Raw genomic sequence first — 22,425 nt, forward strand, 5'->3', positions numbered from 1 at the left:
CTTCACCTGCACTGTATAAAGCAAGCTGCACTTTGTCACTCAAGTCAATTACGTTATTTGAAGGGCCCCTCCATAGAAAATCAAACCCTCTTAACTTGTTCATGTGGATTTTTTTTCTCTTCCAGTTCTGAAGCTCATTCATGAATAAAATAAGTACCATATCCAAGTATTTCTACATTTGAGCTGCAGTGTAGCAATGATCGTTTTGTAGTCAAAAATTCAGGTTTGAAGTTAAAAGGAAAAACCTGTATTGCAAATGATGGTGATTATGTTTCTATGCACGGTGCGTTCATGTTTTGCTGATGCAAATTGAACATGAAAGAAAAGCACTAATAATGCTAATTTACACTGATTGGCACTGCTAATTATTTCATACCTGTCGGCCACAGGGCAGATGTCAAAAGCACAAAATTGACCAGAATGCCGGTGGAAACTGTGTGATGGAGAAAGTCAAACGAACAAAAACACTGCGTCACACATGGCAGGAGTTAGGGGAAAAGAGATAGCATATTGAAATGTCCGGGCACACAGACATATACCTGTTATACTTGAAGTTCTATCACGGGGCGGTCAGTGGTAGAGTCGGTCGTCCAATAACCGGAGGGTTGGCGGTTCGAATCCCACGCTATCAAAAAGTCATTGTCGTTGTGTCCTTGGGCAAGGCACTTTACCCACATTGCCTCGTATGAATGGCGCATGAATGTTGGTGGTGGTCGGAGGGGCTGTTGGAGCAAAATGGCAACGTGGCTACAGCGTAGCTTACCATCACTGGTGTGAATGAATAATCGTCTCTCTCTACGCGCTTTGCGTCAGCTTGAAAAAAGCTCTATATAAATCCGAGCCATTATTATTATTTGTTCATCACAAATTGTATCGCGATCGCAACAATCACAAATATTGCATACCACAATCACATGTTCCCCTGATATCGTGCCGCTCTAATTCTAAATGTGTCCTCCTCATGAGGCATCTGGATCCTGATCTTGACACGTCGGCTGGACTGTCACAGTTCGGGATTATGGCACTGTTCAAACACGTTGACTTCTTGGCCAACTCGTACATTCTACTCTTCCTTTAATTCTGAGCCTGTTTTCAGTTTGGCCTTGTATGTCAAAATAACCGGAATATTCCCTCCTGGCATATGGTGTATGACAGCGAGCTATAGCATTTGCATTTGACAAAGGTGTTGAGGTGAGCAGGTAAGCTGCTGCTACAGATGAGCACTAAAGTGAAGGCTGAAGCCTTTTTTTGTACGCTTGGGAGTGCTGGTGCTGAGGGAAGGTATGGAGTTACATCCCAGTCACATTGAGGCATTCATGTTTTGTTTTGTTTTTCTTGTGAAAATGTATTGATTGGAAAGTGTGATGAAAAGTGAGGTGTTTTTTTTTATTTAACTCCAGGAAAAGAGCATATGGAACGTACATGCCGACATGCATACATACAGCTGGTAGTTACTTTGGAATATAAAAGCAGAGTCAGCAAGAAGAGGTCAACGCTTTTGTCATGTCAGACTTTAGAGTGTGAACATATGGCTGGTTCCTGAAGGCACTGTATGCTTGGTGTTAGTTTTTAATCAAACCGGAAAAACATGCATTAGCTTGCGGCACTTAACAATATCTGATGTGGTTGGTTTTGCTGACTAAATTAACCCTCATTGTTCCGACTTGTATCAGCCTTTTGTTTGCTATTAAAATAATGAGACTTGTCACACATGTTGAGTTTCCTGTTTGCATATAATTAGCTGCGTTTGTAACATTTATGTCATCAAACAACTCTGGTCTTGAGGGTAATTCAGAAATGCCATGAGGGATTGGCAGTGCTTGTGGAGCTCTTTGCACTTTCTTGGGGCTCACTGAGTCATCGGTGGCTGTGTTGCGGTGAAATCTGGTACAAGAATTCTCTCCATGTGGTTCGCGACACCCGCAGAACACAGCGCTCTGACAGTTGCACAATCCCAGTTTCCTATTTCCATCACAGCTTTTCGTTACAGGAAATGTGTTGTTGGTTTAATTATGTGGTGGCGTGTACAACTGTTGCTGTTGGGAAACTGTTGGAGTTCACCTAGCTATAACAAAAAAATGATGCACTGATAATACTGCCTGCCCTGTGTAATTGAAATATTCCAGTCTGTGGTTTGAAGAGGCAAACGAAGCATGCCTCTACAAATGGTACAAAGGAAACAGAAACCCAGTTAAAAAGTGTATTTCTGACCGCTAATAGTCTTTCTGTCAGTTTTATAGCCAATGCCAAAAGATGTAATTTTCAATTTTATTGGGAGAGAATCCAGATGTAGTTGTCAGGGTTTAATTCCAACTGTATAGGCTTACCTTACTGCAAACTAGAGGGGCTTTCAGCTTACAATCCTGTTTTTATGTGGGCTGTAGGGAGGGGCTGCAGGCTGCTCCGGGGGGCTGTGGCCTATATAATACTTCCATGGTTTTGGCAGTCAGATTTTCAAGAAACTTCCTGGTGTGTCAGGATCAATCAAGCCTAAGCCAGTCTTAATTAAAGGCTTGGGGCTGGGCAGAAGTTGAGGGCAAAAGGCATCCCTGTTGGTTAAAAGAATGAAGCGTCTGTCATTACAACACTATGGGGAGCATCAGCTTTATTACTTAAAATTCCTCCTTAAAAAGTCTGACCATTCAGACTGACACCTAATGATTTATCTATAGCCTTCTCCACAAGAAAAGAAAAGAAAAAAACCAGTGCCAGTCTGGTCGTACAAAAGGTTGTAGTGGAAATGGTACGCTAATAACGCGGTCAGATATTCTTCTGCCGTCTAGTCACTCACAAATTGACAGTTTGAGCCCATTTTTATGCATTCAAGGGTATTTACATTCATGCATGCATTGTGACGAGGCAGGGTTGATCCTGTGCGTTAGACCATGAGAGAAGAGCACTGTTCACCGTTCAGCTTGGCTCACAGTATTTTCTATTCTTGAATTATGCAAAGATGTTTCAGTCTGTGAGAAAAGTGCTTCAGTAGAGCACCGTCTTAAACCCTCTTACTCATTTGCAGCCACTTTCTGAGTGCTTTTTAAATAGAACAAGAGCATAAGAGGCTTAATCTCAAAGTAAATGTTACACCGAACGAGTGGGTTTTTCAACGGTCCTGAGCACTGAGGCAGTTTATCGTGCATGTTAAAAACAGACGCAGTTATAAAGCATATGCAGTTATCATATTTAACCACTTGGGGGCACAGGCAACTTACACGGGAGGACAAGAGAGTGAGGTGTGTGTGTGTGTGTGTGTGTGTGTGTGTGTGTGTGTGTGTGTGTGTGTGTGTGTGTGTGTGTGTGTGTGTGTGTGTGTGTGTGTGTGTGTGTGTGTGTGTGTGTGTGTGTGTGTGTGTGTGTGTGTGTGTGAGCTTTAAAGGGGGGATTCATTAATTAAATGGAATATGATCCAAAAGACTCTATACTCACACATAACCCATCATGCCTCACAAGAGAGAAAATAAGACAAATGCCACAGATGTCCCTTTTCTTCTTTGCTCCGTTTATCTCCGGTTCTAGTTTCCCTCCAAATCCAAACGTCAGACAGACAACGCCTTAGTATGTTTTGGTCTCCTGAGTGGATCTTTCCAGTACATCCATCTGTCAGAGTTTTTTTTTTTTTCTGAAGTCCGAGGAGGGGTGGGGGTGGGGGGTATGTTTGTGTCTGGGCCCGGGCTGGTGAAGGGGTGGGGGCATGGGACCAGAAGCAGGACATATCACATCGCAGGCCAAATATCCTTACAGTCTGATCTGCCTTCTGATCTACTGTCCCAGTCATATCAATATCCAGGGCTCAGCCGGGCACATCTCATCCCAGACTGTCATGTAGTACATCTTATAAGCCTCATTTTTAGGCTCATCCAACTAAATGTCTGTTTTTTTTTTCTTCCTTTGATCATCTGTTTTTTGGTGTTTTTTTTCCTGTCAGGTTTAAGCAATGTTTTATCTTTCATCCACAAAATAATTTTTATCTTCCCATAATTACTGTTCACACCTGTGGAGTCGGCCGAGCATTACCTTCTCTTTAACTCCAAACTTTATGAATCACGTTTTCGGGTTACATGGTATAAGTTGAAAAATAAGCAAATTCATGTTTGTTCATTCTCGTTTGATATCCTCCCTTGGCAGTCGGCTTTGAGACTGAATCAGCAGTTGGTTTAACTTAACTTGATGCAAGCTGCTTTGACATTTTGCAGCAACGGTATCTATTATGTAAATGTGAGTCTGTGCCATTTGTGTGCAGTGAGAAGTGCTCTCACCTGCAGAACTAATACTGTTAATGCATTCATATCATGGAGGGTTATGTAACAGTGCGAGCTGGGATGGAAAGAGCGGCCACCTTGCCAGTCGTAATGCATTCAGGCTCCACAGTGTCAGATGGCCCCGGTGATCCAGGGGGCTCAAGATGGCAATGCTGTTCTGCAGTCCGGATATGTGTGTCCGTGCGGGCGAAAATATGTGTCTGTGTGCCGCTATGTTTGTTAGATTAGGCTCAGATATGTGGGTCCATATGGTTCAGTGGTGACACATTTGAATCCTTCTGGCCTTTTTCCAACTATGTGGAATACGTGTGTGTGTGTGTGTGTGTGTGTATGTGTGTGTGTGTCTGTGTCTGTGTGTGAGTGAGTGAGACTGGATTTGTGCTGAATCCTTTCTAACCATATGTATACCTCTATTCATCGGTTCGTGATCATACGGCATCAGTTTGTGTCATGGAGCCAGAACTGGTGAGGAAGGCTGTTTATTGACCCATGGAGAAATCTGCATACTCGTCGCCTTGGTTTGCCATCAGTTGTGAGGCAGCTTAAAAGTAAATGCCAGTCAATCCTTCTTGGCTCCCAGTCTCATTTTTTTTTTCCTCCCTCCCTCTGCTGCCATGACACACAGGCCCAGTGACATGAGTTGTGAAGAAAGCTCCCCACCTCTCCTACGCCTCTATTCTCTTGTGCACTGTAATCCTGACACCAAAAACCGCCCCTCGGAGAACAAGTGTCAGTCTCAGAATAGAGTGTGCAGTCAGCTCCCCCTTCTTTTCCCCCTCTGGTTAGCATGTTCGAGAGTGCTAATGTTCACGGAGGTGACAATTAACTATACAATGATCACAGTGATGCCGCTTGTACTGCTGCCTTACAGCCTTGCTAAAGAGATAAGTAACTGATCTCAACACGACTGGGACTGGGCAGATGACAGATAAGCACATAAAGGGATAGTTGCTTTGGTGAATATTGTGTAAGCTTGCCTACCAGATGTTCTGCAAGCCTTCCATGCTGCATATTTGACTTGCTAATCAGCAGACTATTTATAAATCTTTGAAGCTCTGAACCTTAATAGAGCCCTCATCATTTTATATGTGTGATAATGATAAGACATCAGATAGGGCACTGTATATACATAAGATGACTCTTCGTGTTAAATATTGCTCTTTGAAAATAAGACTTAAGCTTTTAACCCTGGGAAGAAAAAAAAACCTGAATTTTTATTAAAAACAAATCCGCTGGGAAATAGTAAGAGGTGTGTTAAAGGAACAAGCTCTGGCCTTATTTATGCCTACAGACTGGTAAGCCCACCAGTGCGCGCATCCTCTGCTGCTGCCACTGATTTGCACTTCTTAGCCAGGCACCCATCGGTGACTCTGGAAAAAGAGTGGAATTGTTTTGGAGACAAAACCCGAGATACTGACCATGTTGCAACCCCCACTGTCAGGGTGTGTTAGAGCCCAAAGATATTTGCATTAAATAAATGAGAATATCTCCCATGTCCAGCCCTGCTGCGGCCAAAGGTTTACTGTCACAGATGCACGCTCCATCTGGCCCTGTTCTCCTTATCTCCAGTCTTTAACTGTTCAGTTACAGCAACGTGGCTCATGTTCATTTAAGGATATTATATCGGAGATTCGAGTCGGTATCTGTTTTTGTTAATGTTAGATTTAAGTATGAGGAGGAAACCGACATTAAATGAATCTCATTGCTTTGAGGTGTCACAGCGTTTCTAAATTGAGTCATGCGCCTCCTCGTCTGCCCGGGATTTTGGGCAATACAGGGTTGAAAAGGGTCAAGTGATCCTCCATCCTGAGCAAACAGGGACGTGGTGACAGCCGATGGGACAACAAATCTCCACGAGAACTGTGCTGTCCTGCCAACACTCTCCCCGCCTCTCCACAACCAGCACAAACCCCTCACCCCTCAGCCCAGGGCTGTGATCCTGCATAGCCAGCATAATGAAGCCATATAAGCCTGTTATTTGCTGCTTTACGGCTTGTTTTATGAAGGTGAGCTGACAAGCAGCTCCCAGAATGGTTCCTGCCACTTTAACAGACAGCATTACCAAGAGAAAAGGAGCCGTGAGGAGGGAGGGCAGAGCAGGCTGGAGAATGTGCCGGGGCCTTTATGTTGGCCCTACCAGGGCTTTGATGGGTAGAGGTCTGGCTGCAGGCTATCACTAGTACATTTTACGTCTTCCACCTTTTGTCAGGGGGACATTATTGACGTTTGACCTATGTTACTATTCCCAACTCCTCTCCACTAATCAATTACCACATTGATCCATTAATCAGACAGGGTGATGGCCAGTGAAAGGGCCCATGGGTATGTGTGGAGAATTGTGGGAGAGTCCTCAGGCTATCGCGGAGGAGGGCCTTCACCTGTAGAGTGCACGGTGAGAGTTTGGCTTAATGAGTAGTTCCAGCCTATGGTGATGCTTAAGAAAAGGCACAATTCATAACAACATACTTTTTCCTTCTTCTACAGTCCACGATAATAAAATGTATATTTATAGAAAAATAAGTCATCCCATTAGTTTCCACGATTCGCTGTATTTTATAATAAGCATCATTATTAATTTACCATGTCATTTGTACTGAAACATCAACACATAGCCCGGGTGGGCTTCATCGTGTTGTTTTTTTTCTTTTTCACACACTGAGAAAGCAAAAACTTCTCAGTTCTTTCCATAGCCCTCAGGGAAATGAAATAGTCAGGAAGCGTTTGTATTAAGGAATCATTATTTAATACGACTCATGAAACGTTGGCTCGAATACCAGCAGCCAATTCACGATGTCACCAAAAACAAGGATGCTGTTTGAATGCGAGCAAACATGTTTTTGTTCATCTGACTGTTTCCATGGAGGTTAGGCAGTAGCATAATTGTGTTTAGGACAGAAACAGATCAGACACACAGACAGCCAGCAGATCAAAACGGAAGCTGCGGGAGCGGAACCCGCCATGCTTTGATTAGGTTTGGTTTCGTTTTGGTGTGTGCAGACTAAAGCCATCACCCCAGTCTGTCTCTGCCCTTGCCAAGTTGTTTGCCAAAACGGGGAAAGATTTGGAAGAAAGTTGGACAGAAAAAAACTGTGGGCAGTTTGAGTCCACCCTCCCGCTCCTCAGGCCGACCAGAGTCCAGCCGACTGTCACCCAGCTCTTGTGGGTTTTGTGAATTGAGAAGACACTTCATGTGTGGATTTTTCAATTCTTCAGCATGTCATTTGGCTGGGAGTGCTATTGTCCCCTGCCCCTTTTCTCCCTGCTCCTTCTGCCGAGACGAGTCGTGTCATCCCCTCATGATCAGCACTTTTGTTGCCTTTGTTTTTGGCCCTACCTCAGAAGTCCATCTTGTCTTTTATATCCCTGCCTTTCATGCATAAGGGAACAGTTGTGGCCTGTTGTGGGCCTGTTCCACTGCATTTCCACCAGTGGGGTTTCCTTTCATTCTCTTCAAAGTACTACAATGGGGCTCTGAAGGCCTGAATGGCCAATGCAGAATGCACAATCCTACAGAGCCCGCTCATTTTGTTTTGGTAGAGTCAATAAAAATGCTAAGTTAAAAGCTAACCCCCTTATGCCCTCCTCAGATGGAGTGACTTGCATGACCTTTTTAAGCTTCCCTCTCAATTAACTTTTAATGATAAATTCATTGATTTTCTTTTTTTCAGCTGTCATTTGAACTTTACTTTTATCATTCATTTACCTGACTCACATTCAAACTGTCCTGTACTTACAGCAGGAGCCGGCTGAGCTGATTCATCAAGCTGTCTGGATTATTGGTGCACATGAATCCAGCTCTCCTTTTGTCAAACTGTCAATGACAGCACTTTGTCCTTTACAATCTGACTTTTCCTTGTCCCAAAACCTAGATTAAGATGTCTCTGTTCTCTTAAGGAGGTGGATTGAAGTAGTTTTATATGGAGGGATGAGGGATGGAAAAAAAAAAAGAGGGGGGGAAAGACTGCTGTCATCTCAGAGCCGTACGGCAGAGGCCGTGCATGAAAGCCTCGTGTGCCGATTTGTGAGCTGGAAGAAAGCTTGGGACTTTGAGAAGGATTACAGGTAGGCAGACATTGGCTGCCGAAGATAACTGCCATGACTTCATCTTCATTGTGTAGATTAAGGCATAAAACCCAAACTAATGAGAATGGAAAGGGGTGTAGGCATGGATGGGAGGATGAGTAAGGGTTTTTTTTTTTGGTGATGGTCAGGGACTTTGCTTTTAGCTTTTTAAAACAATACGAGAAGAAGAAAAACACTTACAATGTGAAAAATTGAGAATTTTCAATTTTTGCAGTAAACCTCAACAACTAACATCATTTCAGTGGCCAAAGGCTCGTGTTAAGCAGGAGTGTTTTGGTCTGTTCTGCATGTAGTTGAAGGGTGTTTAATATTTTATACTTTCATTTGAACACAAAAAAACATCTTGTGTTGCTACTGAGGGGTTTCAGCACCCATTTCATTTGCCTAATTCTTCATTTCAGTTTTTGGGGTTTTCTAACACAGTCCAGTCAATACAGACATTACCAAACAAGTGCCAGTACATCCAGTGTGTGATTGTCTACCCTGTTCCTACTGGTAAAAGAGAGGCTAGAACCCAGTAAACTCTGCAGCCCCCAACTGATTTAATCTGGTGGGGAACGGATTGCTCATCCTGAGCTCCAACTTGCTGGAGGGCAGGCAAACAAAGCAGGGGGCAGAAAAGTAGAAGAAAAGTGTTTGATTCTTTCCTCTCCCTGTCTTGGGTGTCTCTGGTTAATTTTTCAACATCTCTCTGCCATCCAGTTGTGTCCTCAGTCCTGAGGCAGTGTGAAAAAAAACACATACAGCGTCATGCTGGGAGGAGGACCGTGTGCGGGGAATGCTTCACCTCTGTTTTTCATTCTGAAAAACAAAAAAAGTGTCAGACAGGCAGGTGGACAAGAAGCTAGGTAAATATTGATGACTTTTTGACCATTTTATTTCCCACCCGCAGACAGCTTTCGGCAGACGGCTGGCTTGTTGATGCTTCAGCGCCATCGATTTCCTCCCTACTCTTTATTCATCTTTATTTTCAGCAAATTTAATCTGGAATCTTAAGCACCACAGACCACAGAATGTAGTTTGCATATTAAGAAGTGGCTGATTATTGTGGGGTAGGAACACAGATCTTTAATTTTGTGCATTTTAGACACAGCGTCTGCCTGCACCACCATGCAGGAGATGATTGTAAAAATCTACATATTGAGAGGGTGGCCGTCATCGGGGTCTGTTTTGGAGTGGGCCTCTTGTTATCTGCTGTAATTCATGCGGTAGGATGAATATTACCACCTGAATTAGGCTATTATCTTGCCATGTGGAGGCCAGTAGAGTTACAAGAAATAGCGATGATCATGCCATGATAATGAAGCAATTACTACAGGCTTTTCATAATTCAATATTGATGGCCAGACCGCAATCACCCTTTCTTTGAAACTGTATTGTATATCGCATATCTCATCTTGAATTTATTCTTTGTTGGGATCTACAACATTGTACAAGTGGAACATTTGACTGGCAAGAATACAATACCTAAGATACCACTGAAACCTCTTGTCTGAAGTCTGACAAATAATCAAAATGCCACGAGTACTGACCCTTTTCTTTCTGCAGCCCCTCCGGATTGCCTTCTAGATTGACTTAAAGAAATTATCTGGATAAACTCTTCGATCTTTGGCTTCACTGTAATGTTCTGCTTGTGGCGTCACCCACTCTCAGAACACGAGCCATAAAGATTAAAAGTGAAGGGCAGTTTCCCCAACCACGCTCTAAATTCTGAAAAGTCTCTTGTGATGGTTTCCGTTGTCAAATACACATCTATTTTTGATCATCTTAGAGCATACCGAACCTTCTCATGATTGCGGATTTACAAAGGTGGTCCTGGACTTCAGGTTGGGAACCTTTATGGCTATAAAATAAGGTTTGTCTCATCATTCCATGTATGTCATTTCAATTCCACCAAAGACAAACTGGTGCATCGACACCAAACAAAACTCGTAAATGAGATTTGTATAAACTTCATCCATAGTGGTAGTCCTGTAAAATGTCTTCCATGGCAACATCTGAATCCATCATCCAGCTTCAGCATGTCTTTGTCCATCTTGAGGTCATGGGTTGCTCGAGCTGATTCAAGCATCAGTGGACAAAAAGGAAGGTCCATAACAGAGCAAACTCAGTGACAGATCACGACCACCATTTACACCTGTGTCCTTTTTAGCTTTATCAATTAACCTGGAATGCATTTTTTTGAATTGATGGGGGAAACTGGAATACCAAGAAAAACCCATTTGCACTGTGAAAGAGAACATTCGGACTGTGTAAAGAAATGACCCCAAGCCTGGAATCTGGGCTTTTGTCACTGATGGAGTCCTACTAATGTAGTTTTACTGTGTGCTTGTAGAACTTTGAGATTTTATTAGATGAAAGGTGCTTTATAGATAAAATGTGTTGATGTTAGTATTATTATTAGTATATCACCTCCCTCAAATCAGAAAAATAAATAATTTTTAGTGAGAATGCAGAATATTAAAAAATCATTTGAACAGTTATAGGTCAGTCAATTTCTGGTGAGGTTTGGTGAGGTACAAGCTCAGATTGTTTAAAGTGTTCGGTAACGGTAAAGTGTTTACTTCAATGACATATTTTACTGCTTTACATTCAGGAAAATACACAAACTCCAAAAATGTAATAACAAAACAAAACACTATTGTGTTTATTTAAATTTTTTTGGAGGGGGTGTAATTTATTGATCCCCTTGGAGAAATGATTTCTCTGCCTTTAGCTCATCCTAGTCATAGGTACCCTTAACTACACATGCAGTTACTGGGGGTCAAGGACCTTGCTCAGGAACCCACAGTAATAACCTGCCAGTATGCTTCTCTAATCACCAGGACACCATTTAGTAATGCCTTGACTCTTTGTTTGACTCAAACTAAACCAGACGGTATGATCAAATCCTGATGTCTTACTTTAGATTCGATTAAGAGTGATAAATATCCCACAGTTGCCAGATAGAAATTGAACAAGCAATGGCCTCCAAAGGAAGCTCTTTTCTCATTTATATCAGGCTTATGGAGATTCCCATCTTGCATCATCCTTGATAATAAGAAAGGTCATCAAGTTATAAAGTGAAAAGAATATGTGAATGGCTCTTTTTATAACTCCCACATTTTCACTGACTGGTCAACTGCTTGACATATAATCCAACATGCACACATCACTCTGCACAGAAGTGAATATTCTGACATTTCTCAGTGGCGTGATCCTGCCTGTTACCTTGTGAAACATCACGATGCACCTGTCTGGATTAAATAAGAGGATTTCATAGATAAGATTAATACGATCAGCCATGTTAGTTACATAGTTGCCTGAGAGTAGTGAAGATAAGATGTGTATTTCAAGAATGTGTGGTTCAAGGTGGATTTATTGTAGTTAGACGGTACAGAGACATCTGGCGGTGAGTGTCAGATCATCACAGCCGATTCTGTTGGATTGAAGATCAGTTGTTGGCTCTGTACCTGTGAACTGCTTTGTCCAAGACGCTGTCTGCTGTTTGAGGAAGACGCACACAAATCTGCATGTAAAGTAAGAGTACCACTAACAAAGCCTAGAGAAGTGCCTTGTAAAGCAAAACAAACCCCAAACTTGTTTGGATAAATGTTTTCTGCTCCTCACAATCATTGCTTGTTCGATTGCAGGCCCAAGTATAACATACTGTGCTGCTGGCTCAGGCAGCGCCATGTGTAGTCTAACACAGAGCAGCTTGCCACCTTCTCGCCACATTGCATCACCACAACCTCTTTCAGCGCCACCAGGCTGGGCTCTGCTGCAGCCTGTCTGCTAATAAGAACCAGGCCCATCTAGCACCATATAACCCCACTAACACATACTTTCCTCTGATCTCAGACCAGTAAACATTGTCACTGTGGCCAAGTCCAACCACTTTACAGCTGCTGTACGCCTGCACAGACTCGTGTTATCATAACCCTTCATGTAAAAAAAACCCAGAAAGAGGCGAAAAGAGAGAAGAGGAAATAAATTGGTAACATGGGTGCATATGGCACTTTACGGACTGGTTAAATATGTACAACACAAGTGTATATGGATCTAATGGGAAATGCCAACCAGATGCAGTATGGTGCAAATGGAAATATCCAAATGACTTTTTGTCTTCTGTTTGAAATCACTGAATAAATTATGCTTAAGGTTTATCATGCACATTTAGCTTTTAGGTTTTTATTTATTATTTATCTATTATTATTCAATTGTTTTTAATAACAGCCAGATTATAGTATAGATTATAGTGTTTATGGTGGTCTGCAAGCAAACTTCCCAGATAAAAAAAACAAAACAGATGAATACCAGACATAAGGACGGTCTGTTCAGCCCCAGTGGTTCTGAACATGGTTTTACTTTTTTGGGGAGGATTCTAAGTATTGTTTGCATGCAGCGCTGGTGATTGTTGCACCATCTTCCATTGCAGTTCTATGGATTGTGTAAGTAGCTGCAGGTTGTAGCTGCAGTCACACTGTGAGGTGCAGTGGGACGGTAATGTCAAAATTTCTGAAACGGGTACACAAATATTTCAGGCTATCTTTTGTCGGAAGCTGTGACATTTCACTCTCTCAGCGTACGACGCAAAACCACAGTTTTAGACCATCCAAGACAATATGTTTTGCCATGATTGCCTTGGAACATGTCAAAATTGCACACTGCATGCCCACCTGATATTAGGAATATGTCCTTTTTTAGAAAGGCAACTTGACATGTGTAAAGCCTAAAGGATTGTCTACCTCATTGAGAAAAGTCTTTTTGAATGACCTTTTCTGTCTCACAGAATAATGGCATGATGTTCACCTTAAGTCTTTAACGTCCAGATTATTTTTAGAACAATTTTTTTTGTTGTTGTTTTTTTACTTTTTAAATTTGATATTAATAGATGATTTTCTGATTATAGTTGTGGGAGCCACAGTTCAGTCTTGCAGTTGCCTTTCAACCCATATTGGACTGAGCATCTTCAAAGAAGAAACACTATATGGAGCCTTAAATCCAAACAGTCGTTATGTCATACCCTTGTGATATACTGTTCCCGGGATGTGGTCTTCTTGTTGTTTGATCATCTTTGTTCATTTTTCTAGGAAAGCAGAAGATTTCTTTTTTCACTCCATTCCTTCTTACACTGGCTTGCGTTTTTCCCTCATCGTGGCATGAATGGAAACTGAGTATCTGTTTTGTTCCTTGGTTAATAGTTTAGTGTAAAGCAAGACCTTGCAGGGACTATTAGGAGGTGGAAAGAAGGAGGACAGTAAAGGAGAAATGCTGATTTTGGTCTTGGTTACTGACCTTTGCTTCTGTTTCTTACCAACATCAAGGCTCCTTTCTTTCCTTTCCTTTGTATTTTTTTTTTCCACTTCATAATGGTAGCCCCTTTAAATTACAATCATCTTTTTGTACTTAAATCATTATAATATATTTGACTTTTAAGTGGGCACTTAGTATGGCTTTTTATCATTTCCCCCCCAAAGCGGTAAGTGCAGAATAGACTGATTTCATTCAGGTGACAGCCGTACCTCAACACTTGACATTCCTACTTTTATCCTCTCAACCACTATTTTCAGTGTTATTATCATACATAGATTTTCTTTGACGTCCGCTTAAATATTTTTTTTTTCTTTAAGGTTTCTGGCTCCTAAAACAATTTATCATTTTGGAATTCATAGATTATGTCCACGTTTTTCAGGCTTTTTTGCATCAAGGCACTTTTTTATTTTTTTTTGCCTGAAAAGTTCTTTGACAATACTCTGTTGCCTGATACAGTTACTTTAATGATGCTATAGTCTCTGGTTTCAATGATTTCTGTATGATACTTGAGCCTGTTTACATGGTCACAAATTTGATATCCTTGCAGGGATTTAAGAAAAACACACACAAAGTTAATTCTCAACTCCTCTATCTTAAATGTTTTTTTTTCTAATAGAAGTCATGCTTGAAGAGCTCAGCTCACATATACTGTATAAATGTTGTTTAAAATTTGACCAATATTGAAATACAGTATCTCTGTTTGCAATTAAGGGTTAGCAGTCAACCAAAAACTGTCCAAAGATAGATCTGTAAACTTTAAGCTTAAAGTCAGAGCAGTAGTGTTATTTTTTTCCTCTTGTTCTTGCAAAGTCATTTCAAAACTGCTGATAACAGTTGTGTTTCCATAACCCAGTGACGGCAGTCAGTATAGGCTCAGGGGAAATAAAACGACAACTTCTGTTCAAGAGTCTTCAATTGTTAACCTATTGTCTCACACTGAGTGGGAACATTTCCCAGTTAGCCATTTCTACATGTTGCTGCAAGAGCTTTTCGTTTTGCCTGTGCTCCGGAGCAGATTTTTATTTCGGCTTTACATTCACAAGCGCTGTCCATTCAGGTGTTGAAATGTATCAGCCTTGCACAGTGCTCTTTGCTCACCGGCAACTTCGCGTCATTGTACTTCTCATTTGTGAAACACTTTGAGTTCCACCTGCAGCTCCTACACAACCATGTTGCCGTGCGACGCCCAGCAGACCTCTATATAGAGCAGTGTGACATTAAGCTCCACTGCCATTTCCTCACACAAAGACGTAAAAAAAAAACCAGTGCGTAGCAATAACGTCCTGAACCTTCGAGAAACTTTGGCGCACGCCTTGAAAAATACAGTGATGTCTCCGACGGCATATCTGTCCACTAAAAGCACATTCCCCAAAAGTTGAGACTGTTTTCATCGACTCATCAAGTTGCAAGGCAGATTTTCCCAAGCTTGACTTTCAGTGGGCCTTTCTTTTATCGACAAGAGCCTCTAACTACTTCACTTACCACGTCGAGTCCGAGCAGCATATGTACCATGGCTTTGCAGGCAGGTAGAGTTAACATCCCTCCCACCGTGTGTGGCTCTTTTGATTGATCGATCGCTTCAACCAATTAGTAGCTATCCTTAAGAGCTTTTTCATGTATCATTGCTGTTTTTCTTAAACCTGATGAGTTTCTTATTTTATTTTTTACGAAACATTGAACTTATTATTTTTCAATGAAGGGTGCTCAGTAGGGCTGCCACAAACGATTATTTTGATAGTCGACTAATCACCGATATTTTTTTTTCCCGATGAGTCGACTAATCAGATCATACGTAAATTGAATGTAAAACATACAGCATTTCGCACCAGCATTTCAGCTTGAAGTGTTTAAGGTATATGCAAACTAAAAATAAAGACAATTAAGACGATCTTTCATTAAACCTCTAAAGAAATATGCTTGTAGCAACAAACACTTGTTTAACTGTGTAGCATAAAGTGCAAACAGCTGAGTAAAATAAGGAAAGGGCACTTGCCTAAACCACACAAAAATAAATACTTCAGGTTTATTTTTTAGGTTTTTTTCTTTCCTTAATTTGCCTTTGACATCAAACAGCAACAATGAGGGCGGCGCCTGGAACCAAGGAATTATTAAAGTTTTGGTCTCACTGACTCAAATAGAACACAAGTGCATTTAGTGCTCAGTGCTCACAACTGTTAATGTTTACAGCTATATGAGTAAGTAGTTAGCTGCTAATATTACAGTAAACAGAGAGCTAACTAACTCGCCAGTTAGCTTACCGAGACGATGGTCCCTCTTCACCGTTGTCACGAGCCACAACGCGCTTCCTTTTCCTTTTCAGGTGCTCGTGCATCGCAGTTGTGCTGCCGTGGAAGGCAAGTTCTGTCGTGCAGATATTGCATTGCACACTTTTCTCTTTTGTTTTGAGCTGCGTTGCCGCTGGGTAGCCATGACAACAGAGCCCCGTCTGGTATAGCTTCGGCTGACCCCGATTACCACTACTGCGCATGTGTGTCCAGGACAGGAAGGCAGACGGCAGTGCAAGGTGCCGCAGCAGATTTGAGAGAAAAACAAAGATAAAAAAAACCCGAATTGTCGATTATTAAATTTGTTGTCATCGATTTTAATAGTCGACATAATCGTGACTAGTCCACTAATCGTGGCAGCCCTCGTGCTCAGTTTGAACTTTGTCTGCTCACCAAGCATCAGTAAATGTAGAGCCAAAGGAAATGTAACCTTGTGCTCACAATGTTTTTTTTCTTCTGACCACCATTTATTCCGGGGTCTTCATCAGAGGCTTGTCCAGGGCCCTTCTCAGATGTACTTCTTCTCAGATACTTATCCATTGCTCACTCCGCAACTTTTCTCAGTTTGTATCACTAATAAGGTCATTCACTACCTGCTGCCACCCGTTGGAAGAGTGTTAAATTGCTCTACTTTTTGGGCTAGACCTCCTAAGTTAAATACGATATTTAAAAAACGAATAATAATTTCCCTATTCACACCAGTTTGCATCACTTTATTTGTTAAAACCACTGCAGAATTCACTGTCTTTTCTTCCAAAGCTTGTGAAATGTTCTTCCCTATTGGCATTCTGAATCTGCTTTAACTTCCTGCAACGAGTGTAACATCTCAGTGTAGATTAGACCTTCCTGGGACTGGAGGGCTTGTAGAAGCGTAGTTGACGAGATTAAGAGGCTATTGAAGTCACTTTAGCTCCTTTTATAGAGCAAAAGACAAGAAAAGAGAAAAAACCCATCCCTCTCTGTTAACAAAAGGGATATCCCCTTTCGAGCTTTCCTCAAGCAAATAAGGACACTATCTACCAACAAGTTTCCTCAAAGGACTATTGATTCCCAAGGAGCTTTAGTGGTAGGAGGAGCTTTTTGCCACTGTAATTAGTTAAATCTGATCTTAAACAAAAAGCTTTTTATGAGGACCAATCGTTTCAGAAGTAGGATTAATGAAATAATCCAACAGTTGTGTGGTTGTATGGGAAGCAGCACACACAAGACAACGTTAATGCTTGTGCGTGCGTGCATGCTTGCATTTGAGTGAACATGCAGAACTCACAATGACCATATTGGGTCCACTTTGAAATGATCTGTAGTGTTATATTTCTGATTGTTTTCCAACTGTAAAAAGAATTAAGGTGGCAAATTCACAACGATAAGATGTTGTTTTTACAACCCTGAAACTACTCTGGATTTTGTCACATAGTTCATAAACCACACCAAAGAAGTAGCTCTGAAGAGAACAACCTAATATTAATGCTGGCAGAGTGGTGTAGAGAGTAGAAAATCATATACACCCTCTTTATAAAGAGAAAGAAATAACTTGGCCAGCAAAAAGCAAGATGAGGAAATGAATACACGAAGGCCCGTTCCAGATGGATTTTAGCATATCTTATAGGTTAAAAGAAATATAAAAATCTGATAGGCGCTCCATCCTGCACTGGTGACATTCAAAAACGCAAATATTTGAAACCTGCCTCCAGAGTGGGTAACTCTGAAAAGTCTTGCCTGTCTCTACGAAGAAAACGTTGAAATCCAGACATCATCACCCCGTATCTCTCTTAGCCTGCGTGCAGTGGCAGATTACAGGGTTGTGTTCAAGCCGCTGTCAGAAACTACTGAGTTTGCTTTGACTTTTACAACAAAATGCTCACATACCCAAATTGTTGGTTTTATAATCCAGTGTGACTGAAAGCAGGCGTTCTACTTTGACATCGGTTCGCACAATAGATGCTTGTTTTTCGAGTCCATTTTTGCCGTCGTGTGTTTTGGGTTACGCGTCTATGCTTTGTGTCTTTTTCTTGGTTTTCGGTGTATTTCTGTCTTCCTGTGGCTGCATTACACCCCCACTAAAGGTCTGGTGTATATACTGCAGTGTTTCAACTTTTTCTGTGGTTCCTTGTGGACGGGCAACTTTTTGTCAACAGATGTATCAGCAGATATATTTTCGTCTGTGTGTGCGTAACTTACTGAACAGTTATTTCCATTAAACAGTCTATATACAAAGAGAGAAATCTGTGGTAACCTTCATTTTCATAACTTTACCTCCTTAACTCTTGCCACCGTCCTTCCCCCAAAACAAATTCCTTGGATCCATCCCTCATGCAAGTGGAGTTAACACTATTTATGAGCGTGTCTCACAGCTTATCCAAACCAGTTCATGCTCTATGTATGTTTGATTCGAATGACAGATTGATGACGTAGTGAAGATAAACATGATTGTTGGTCCTTTTACATGCCAAATCTTGTTTATTTGGAAGGAGTTTTGAAAAGTCCTGAAGACAAAGCAACAAATTTAAAGGTGGCAGAAAAAAAGGTGTAGTTTTTATCAAGACAAAAAAAAACAAAAAAACAACAACAACGTATGTGTCGGTGTAACTTTCCATGACTTTGCTCCTAACAGCTACTTTTACCCGGGCTCATTCACTTTCTGCCCTGCCTCGGAATTAAGGCCGTGTGGCAACATTAGCATATGTGTGGCTCAGTGTTTGGGTGAGTTTGCTCTCAACAAAGAGTGCCAAAGCACAGGTCAGCATCTCACATTCACTTCAATGAGCAGCTGAAGGGCAAACGGAGCTCCCAAAATGAAATGTTTCCAGACTTTCACTCCAGTCTGGAGGAGGTGGCCTCTGCCTGGATCTTCATATGGGATATTATGAATGCAGCAACAACCTTTAGATATTCATCGCCCTTAGCCCTTTATTGATACTGTGGGTGCTCATAAGTAATATATGCAGTCATGTGTGCATATGTTATGTGTGTGAAGGTTGTGTATGTTTGCGCGGTACACAAATGCGTGTTTATGTCCTCTTTGCACCGTGTGCTTATGCATGTATACGTTGCTGTTGACAGGGATAGCAGTTGGCTCCTGCCCGCAGGCTTTTATAAAGAAGCATGGCGTCATCACCACCACTCTGCAGGCTCTTCGCTGCGCTACATACCCCGCAGGGCGGTTCTCTACTGCCCCGGCAATGATGAGCGAAAACTGAGGAAACTGGCCTCGCTGGATGTTGACTGTGCCGTGTTGGACTGTGAGGATGGCGTCGCCCTCAGCAAAAAGGTACGCAAAGCCATATATAGGCACATGCAGACATTAAATATCGCATTTTGTGAACAAATTAGGTGGGAAGATTTGACCAAATGTATATCAGTGTGACCCCGAAAGGCTTTTAATCCCATCTCCCTCCTTTGGACAGGTGTTGGGTCTTAATCACTGAAAGGAAAACTACCTAAGTGAGATGTTTAAAACAAGCACATTTCACCCCATTATGATGGTATAAAGACAGCGCGCCCCCCGCATCAGAGTCATTTAAAACAAGGTGACCATGTCCCACTGGGTGAGCAGTGGGAAAGCACCAGATGCAGCAGGTTAAAAGCATTCTCCTCCTGCCCACACATCCTCCCCATTGGTCCTCCTGAACTGCCCATGAAATTGTGATTGGGGAGCGGAATAAAGAAGGGGCCCAGGCAAAAAGTTAACCAACAAAGGTTTTTAAGTCATGATAATAAAGATGATTGATATGGCTGGAGGCTGTTCCTGTAGAAGACAAAGACAATAAGATGATGGCCTGTGTGACTGACAGGCTGAAACTGTGACCCTGCACTGGTGTTGATGGATGTCAGGGCTTCTGTCTTTATTATGTGTTAAAGGAGAAATGTGGAGAGGAATGCAGCACTGGGGACGCCATTCAGACTTGAGAAGAATTCAGCCACCGGTGTTTTTGTGTTTGTCAGCACGTTACAGGTCCATACTGTTTTTGGATTACATGTATTTAACCAAAAGTTTTTGGCTTCAGTCAACCTATTTTTTTTTTTTCAATCGACCTCTAGTCATATCGCGTAAATCATTAGATATTATTCTCATTAGAGGTTAGTAAATTTGCAGGAAACGATACTGAATTTTGAATAGAACAAAAATGCTTCTTTTTCTTTTTTTTTTTTTTCACCTTTTAAAATGTCTTTCCTGTCTTTGCAATTATCCAGCGCCCACCACCTGAAAGTATATGCTGTTAAAATTGGACAGAAAAATTATATTACCTGCAGGGTAGTTCCATTCCCGTAACATGCAGAATAATACCCCTCAGCAGGCTTACCACTTTGTCTTCCTCTAGTGAAACACTCAGAAATGCACAGTAAAAATACCAACAATAAATTCTGGGATATAGAATTGTACCTGTATGGGTTGTATTGCTTTCAACATTTCGGCTTCAGTTAGATCGGTGCTGTGTTGTATAAAAGAAAGCCTGAAGCACATTTCAGCCACTTTTTTTGACATGTTAGCTTCCAACACTGAGTGCTGAAATCTTGTACCCTATTATGTGTTGGCTAGGTCGTGCTGTGTAATATAGAAATTAGTTATTTACTCAATAACAAAATGCACCTTCCCCACTGGTACCCTTTCTTCACTTCCCACACTCTCGGTGTCTTTCTCCACTCTGGCAATTGGAAATCCATGGGGGTTGATGTGTATTTGTACCTTCTCTTAAGACAGTATTTTTTTTTTCCTGATGGATAAACAGCGCTACTAGTGTGTATCTGTATTTGTGGTTTTCTGAAAATGTTTGTTTAATTCATAATGTTTTGTTTTGAAATCAATTTATTCTTGTTGATTGGTTTAATTTTTCACCAGTTTAATTTCCTTTTCGAAGTTGTTTTTCCCCATTTATTCCGCATGTCACAGTTTTTATTGGAGTAATGAATTCATTCATTTTATATACTACAGAGTTTTAAGTGAGTGAAGTATTGTGTTTTTCTTTATAAATCATACATACGTGTGGAGTTTTTTTTTTAATCATCTCTTGTTATTTTGTAAGAATATGTGCTTTGTTTAATACTGAGACCGCTGCCTCAGGATGATGTGTCATAATGTACATTTATTTTCTATTTGGAGACGGATAGCAGGCTCCTTTGGATGTACTTACGTAGGTGCCATGGTTCGTTATTGTGTATATCTACAGAGCCCTGTGCATGGTTGCAGCCTGGTACACTGATGGAGGTTTGAAGCTGCTGCTCCAATGCTGATAATGTACAGCTTTCACTACAACCACCCGTGTTGACATTGTATAAGATGTGAACACACAAGTGTTATTGAACACAGAGGGAGAGACTGTATTGCTTGGTCAAAGTGATGAAAGGGTGTTGAGCCAACTGCATTCCCTCTTTAGTAACAGCTCAGAAAATGTAAGCCCCAGCAAAGAATATTGGATCACTTCACAGGAGCTCCGTAGGGCCTAATTCTTTATTCTCTCCCCATTCTGCTCCTTATAGGTAGTTTTCCTTCTCAGGAGAAAATGCTCGCAGCATATATGTTGTCTTTTTCTCACTTTAAATAGGGAATCAATTTTAGAGCTACGTGGGTTTTGATGCTTTTGACTTTTAGTGCATTTATTGTGCTGTATAGGCCTCTTCGTTCAAAGGATCAGCCAAACAAGTGGAATGTAAAGTTGCTGGCTTGTTGCTGTCAATGCCCGTTAGATATGGATGTTGCCATATGCACTTGCATTTTAACGTATTTGTTAATGTCCGGGTTAAAAGAAAAATACAGACTACAATTTTGTCCCCCTGACTGTAATTTGCCTGAAGCTTTGTAAACATACCCCAGCGTCTTATGAAAAATATTACCCCTAACTTGACTTTTTATTAAGCCAGTTTAAGAGCTGCCCTGGGACTAAGCGATCTATAAATGAATAAGAGACGTGGGCTATTACATTGTGAGAGTGCTGACAATTTCAACAGTGTACACCCGAGCTGCGATTATATTCACCATGACAACCACACAGTCGGCACTGTGGGTTTGCCAAGACATGCCAGGCCTCAACAATGTCTCAGAGTTCTGTAATGCATGTTTAATGGGAGTAAAGCAAAGAATGAGCTTGCTAAATGCCACCCCGAACCACCGCTTTTGTGAAAGCAGGGGCAGGGTGAGAAGTGAGGTTAGTGACGGGGCATGCACGGCTAGGCCCCGAGCGGGGCAACTGCCCACCTATTGCATGTTTGTTAATGTATTCTTTTCATTATCGTCTCACCTTCACCTAAAAACACTGAAGGATGTTCATGACAAAAAGGAACGCGATGAAGGTCACTTCGCCTTCTCCACGTGAAAATTGAAATCCGGGAGTGTGCGCTTTAATTGCCTGCCACTTTGACTCCAGAAATGTCCGCACTCCATCTTGGCAGTAGCTGCTTAGGCAGTGAGGAGATAAAAAAGGGAGTTAAGGGTCGGAGCCACCCAGAGCTTTCTAACTGTCGCCATGGACCCAGAGGGGAGAGGAGGACGGGGAGGAGAGAGGGGAGGG

General features: G+C 41.6%; 1 protein-coding gene across 6 annotated transcripts in view; it reads left to right on the top strand.

Annotated features, from left to right (window-relative positions):
- clybl (citrate lyase beta like) overlaps window positions 1–22,425 on the top strand; it is a 68,821-nt gene that overhangs the window by 21,565 nt on the left and 24,831 nt on the right. For all 6 annotated transcript variants that reach the window (XR_013935935.1, XR_013935936.1, XR_013935937.1 and 3 more), the window contains exon 2: window positions 18,983–19,190. Coding sequence is in view for 1 of the 6 variants with exons in the window: in XM_080479112.1 (XP_080335238.1) it covers window positions 18,983–19,190 (208 nt within the window). In the remaining 5 variants the exon portion in view is untranslated. The remainder of the gene's footprint in view (window positions 1–18,982; window positions 19,191–22,425) is intronic.

Source organism: Lipophrys pholis (assembly GCF_963383615.2).
Source record: "Lipophrys pholis genome assembly, chromosome: 13".
Taxonomy (NCBI): domain Eukaryota; kingdom Metazoa; phylum Chordata; class Actinopteri; order Blenniiformes; family Blenniidae; genus Lipophrys; species Lipophrys pholis.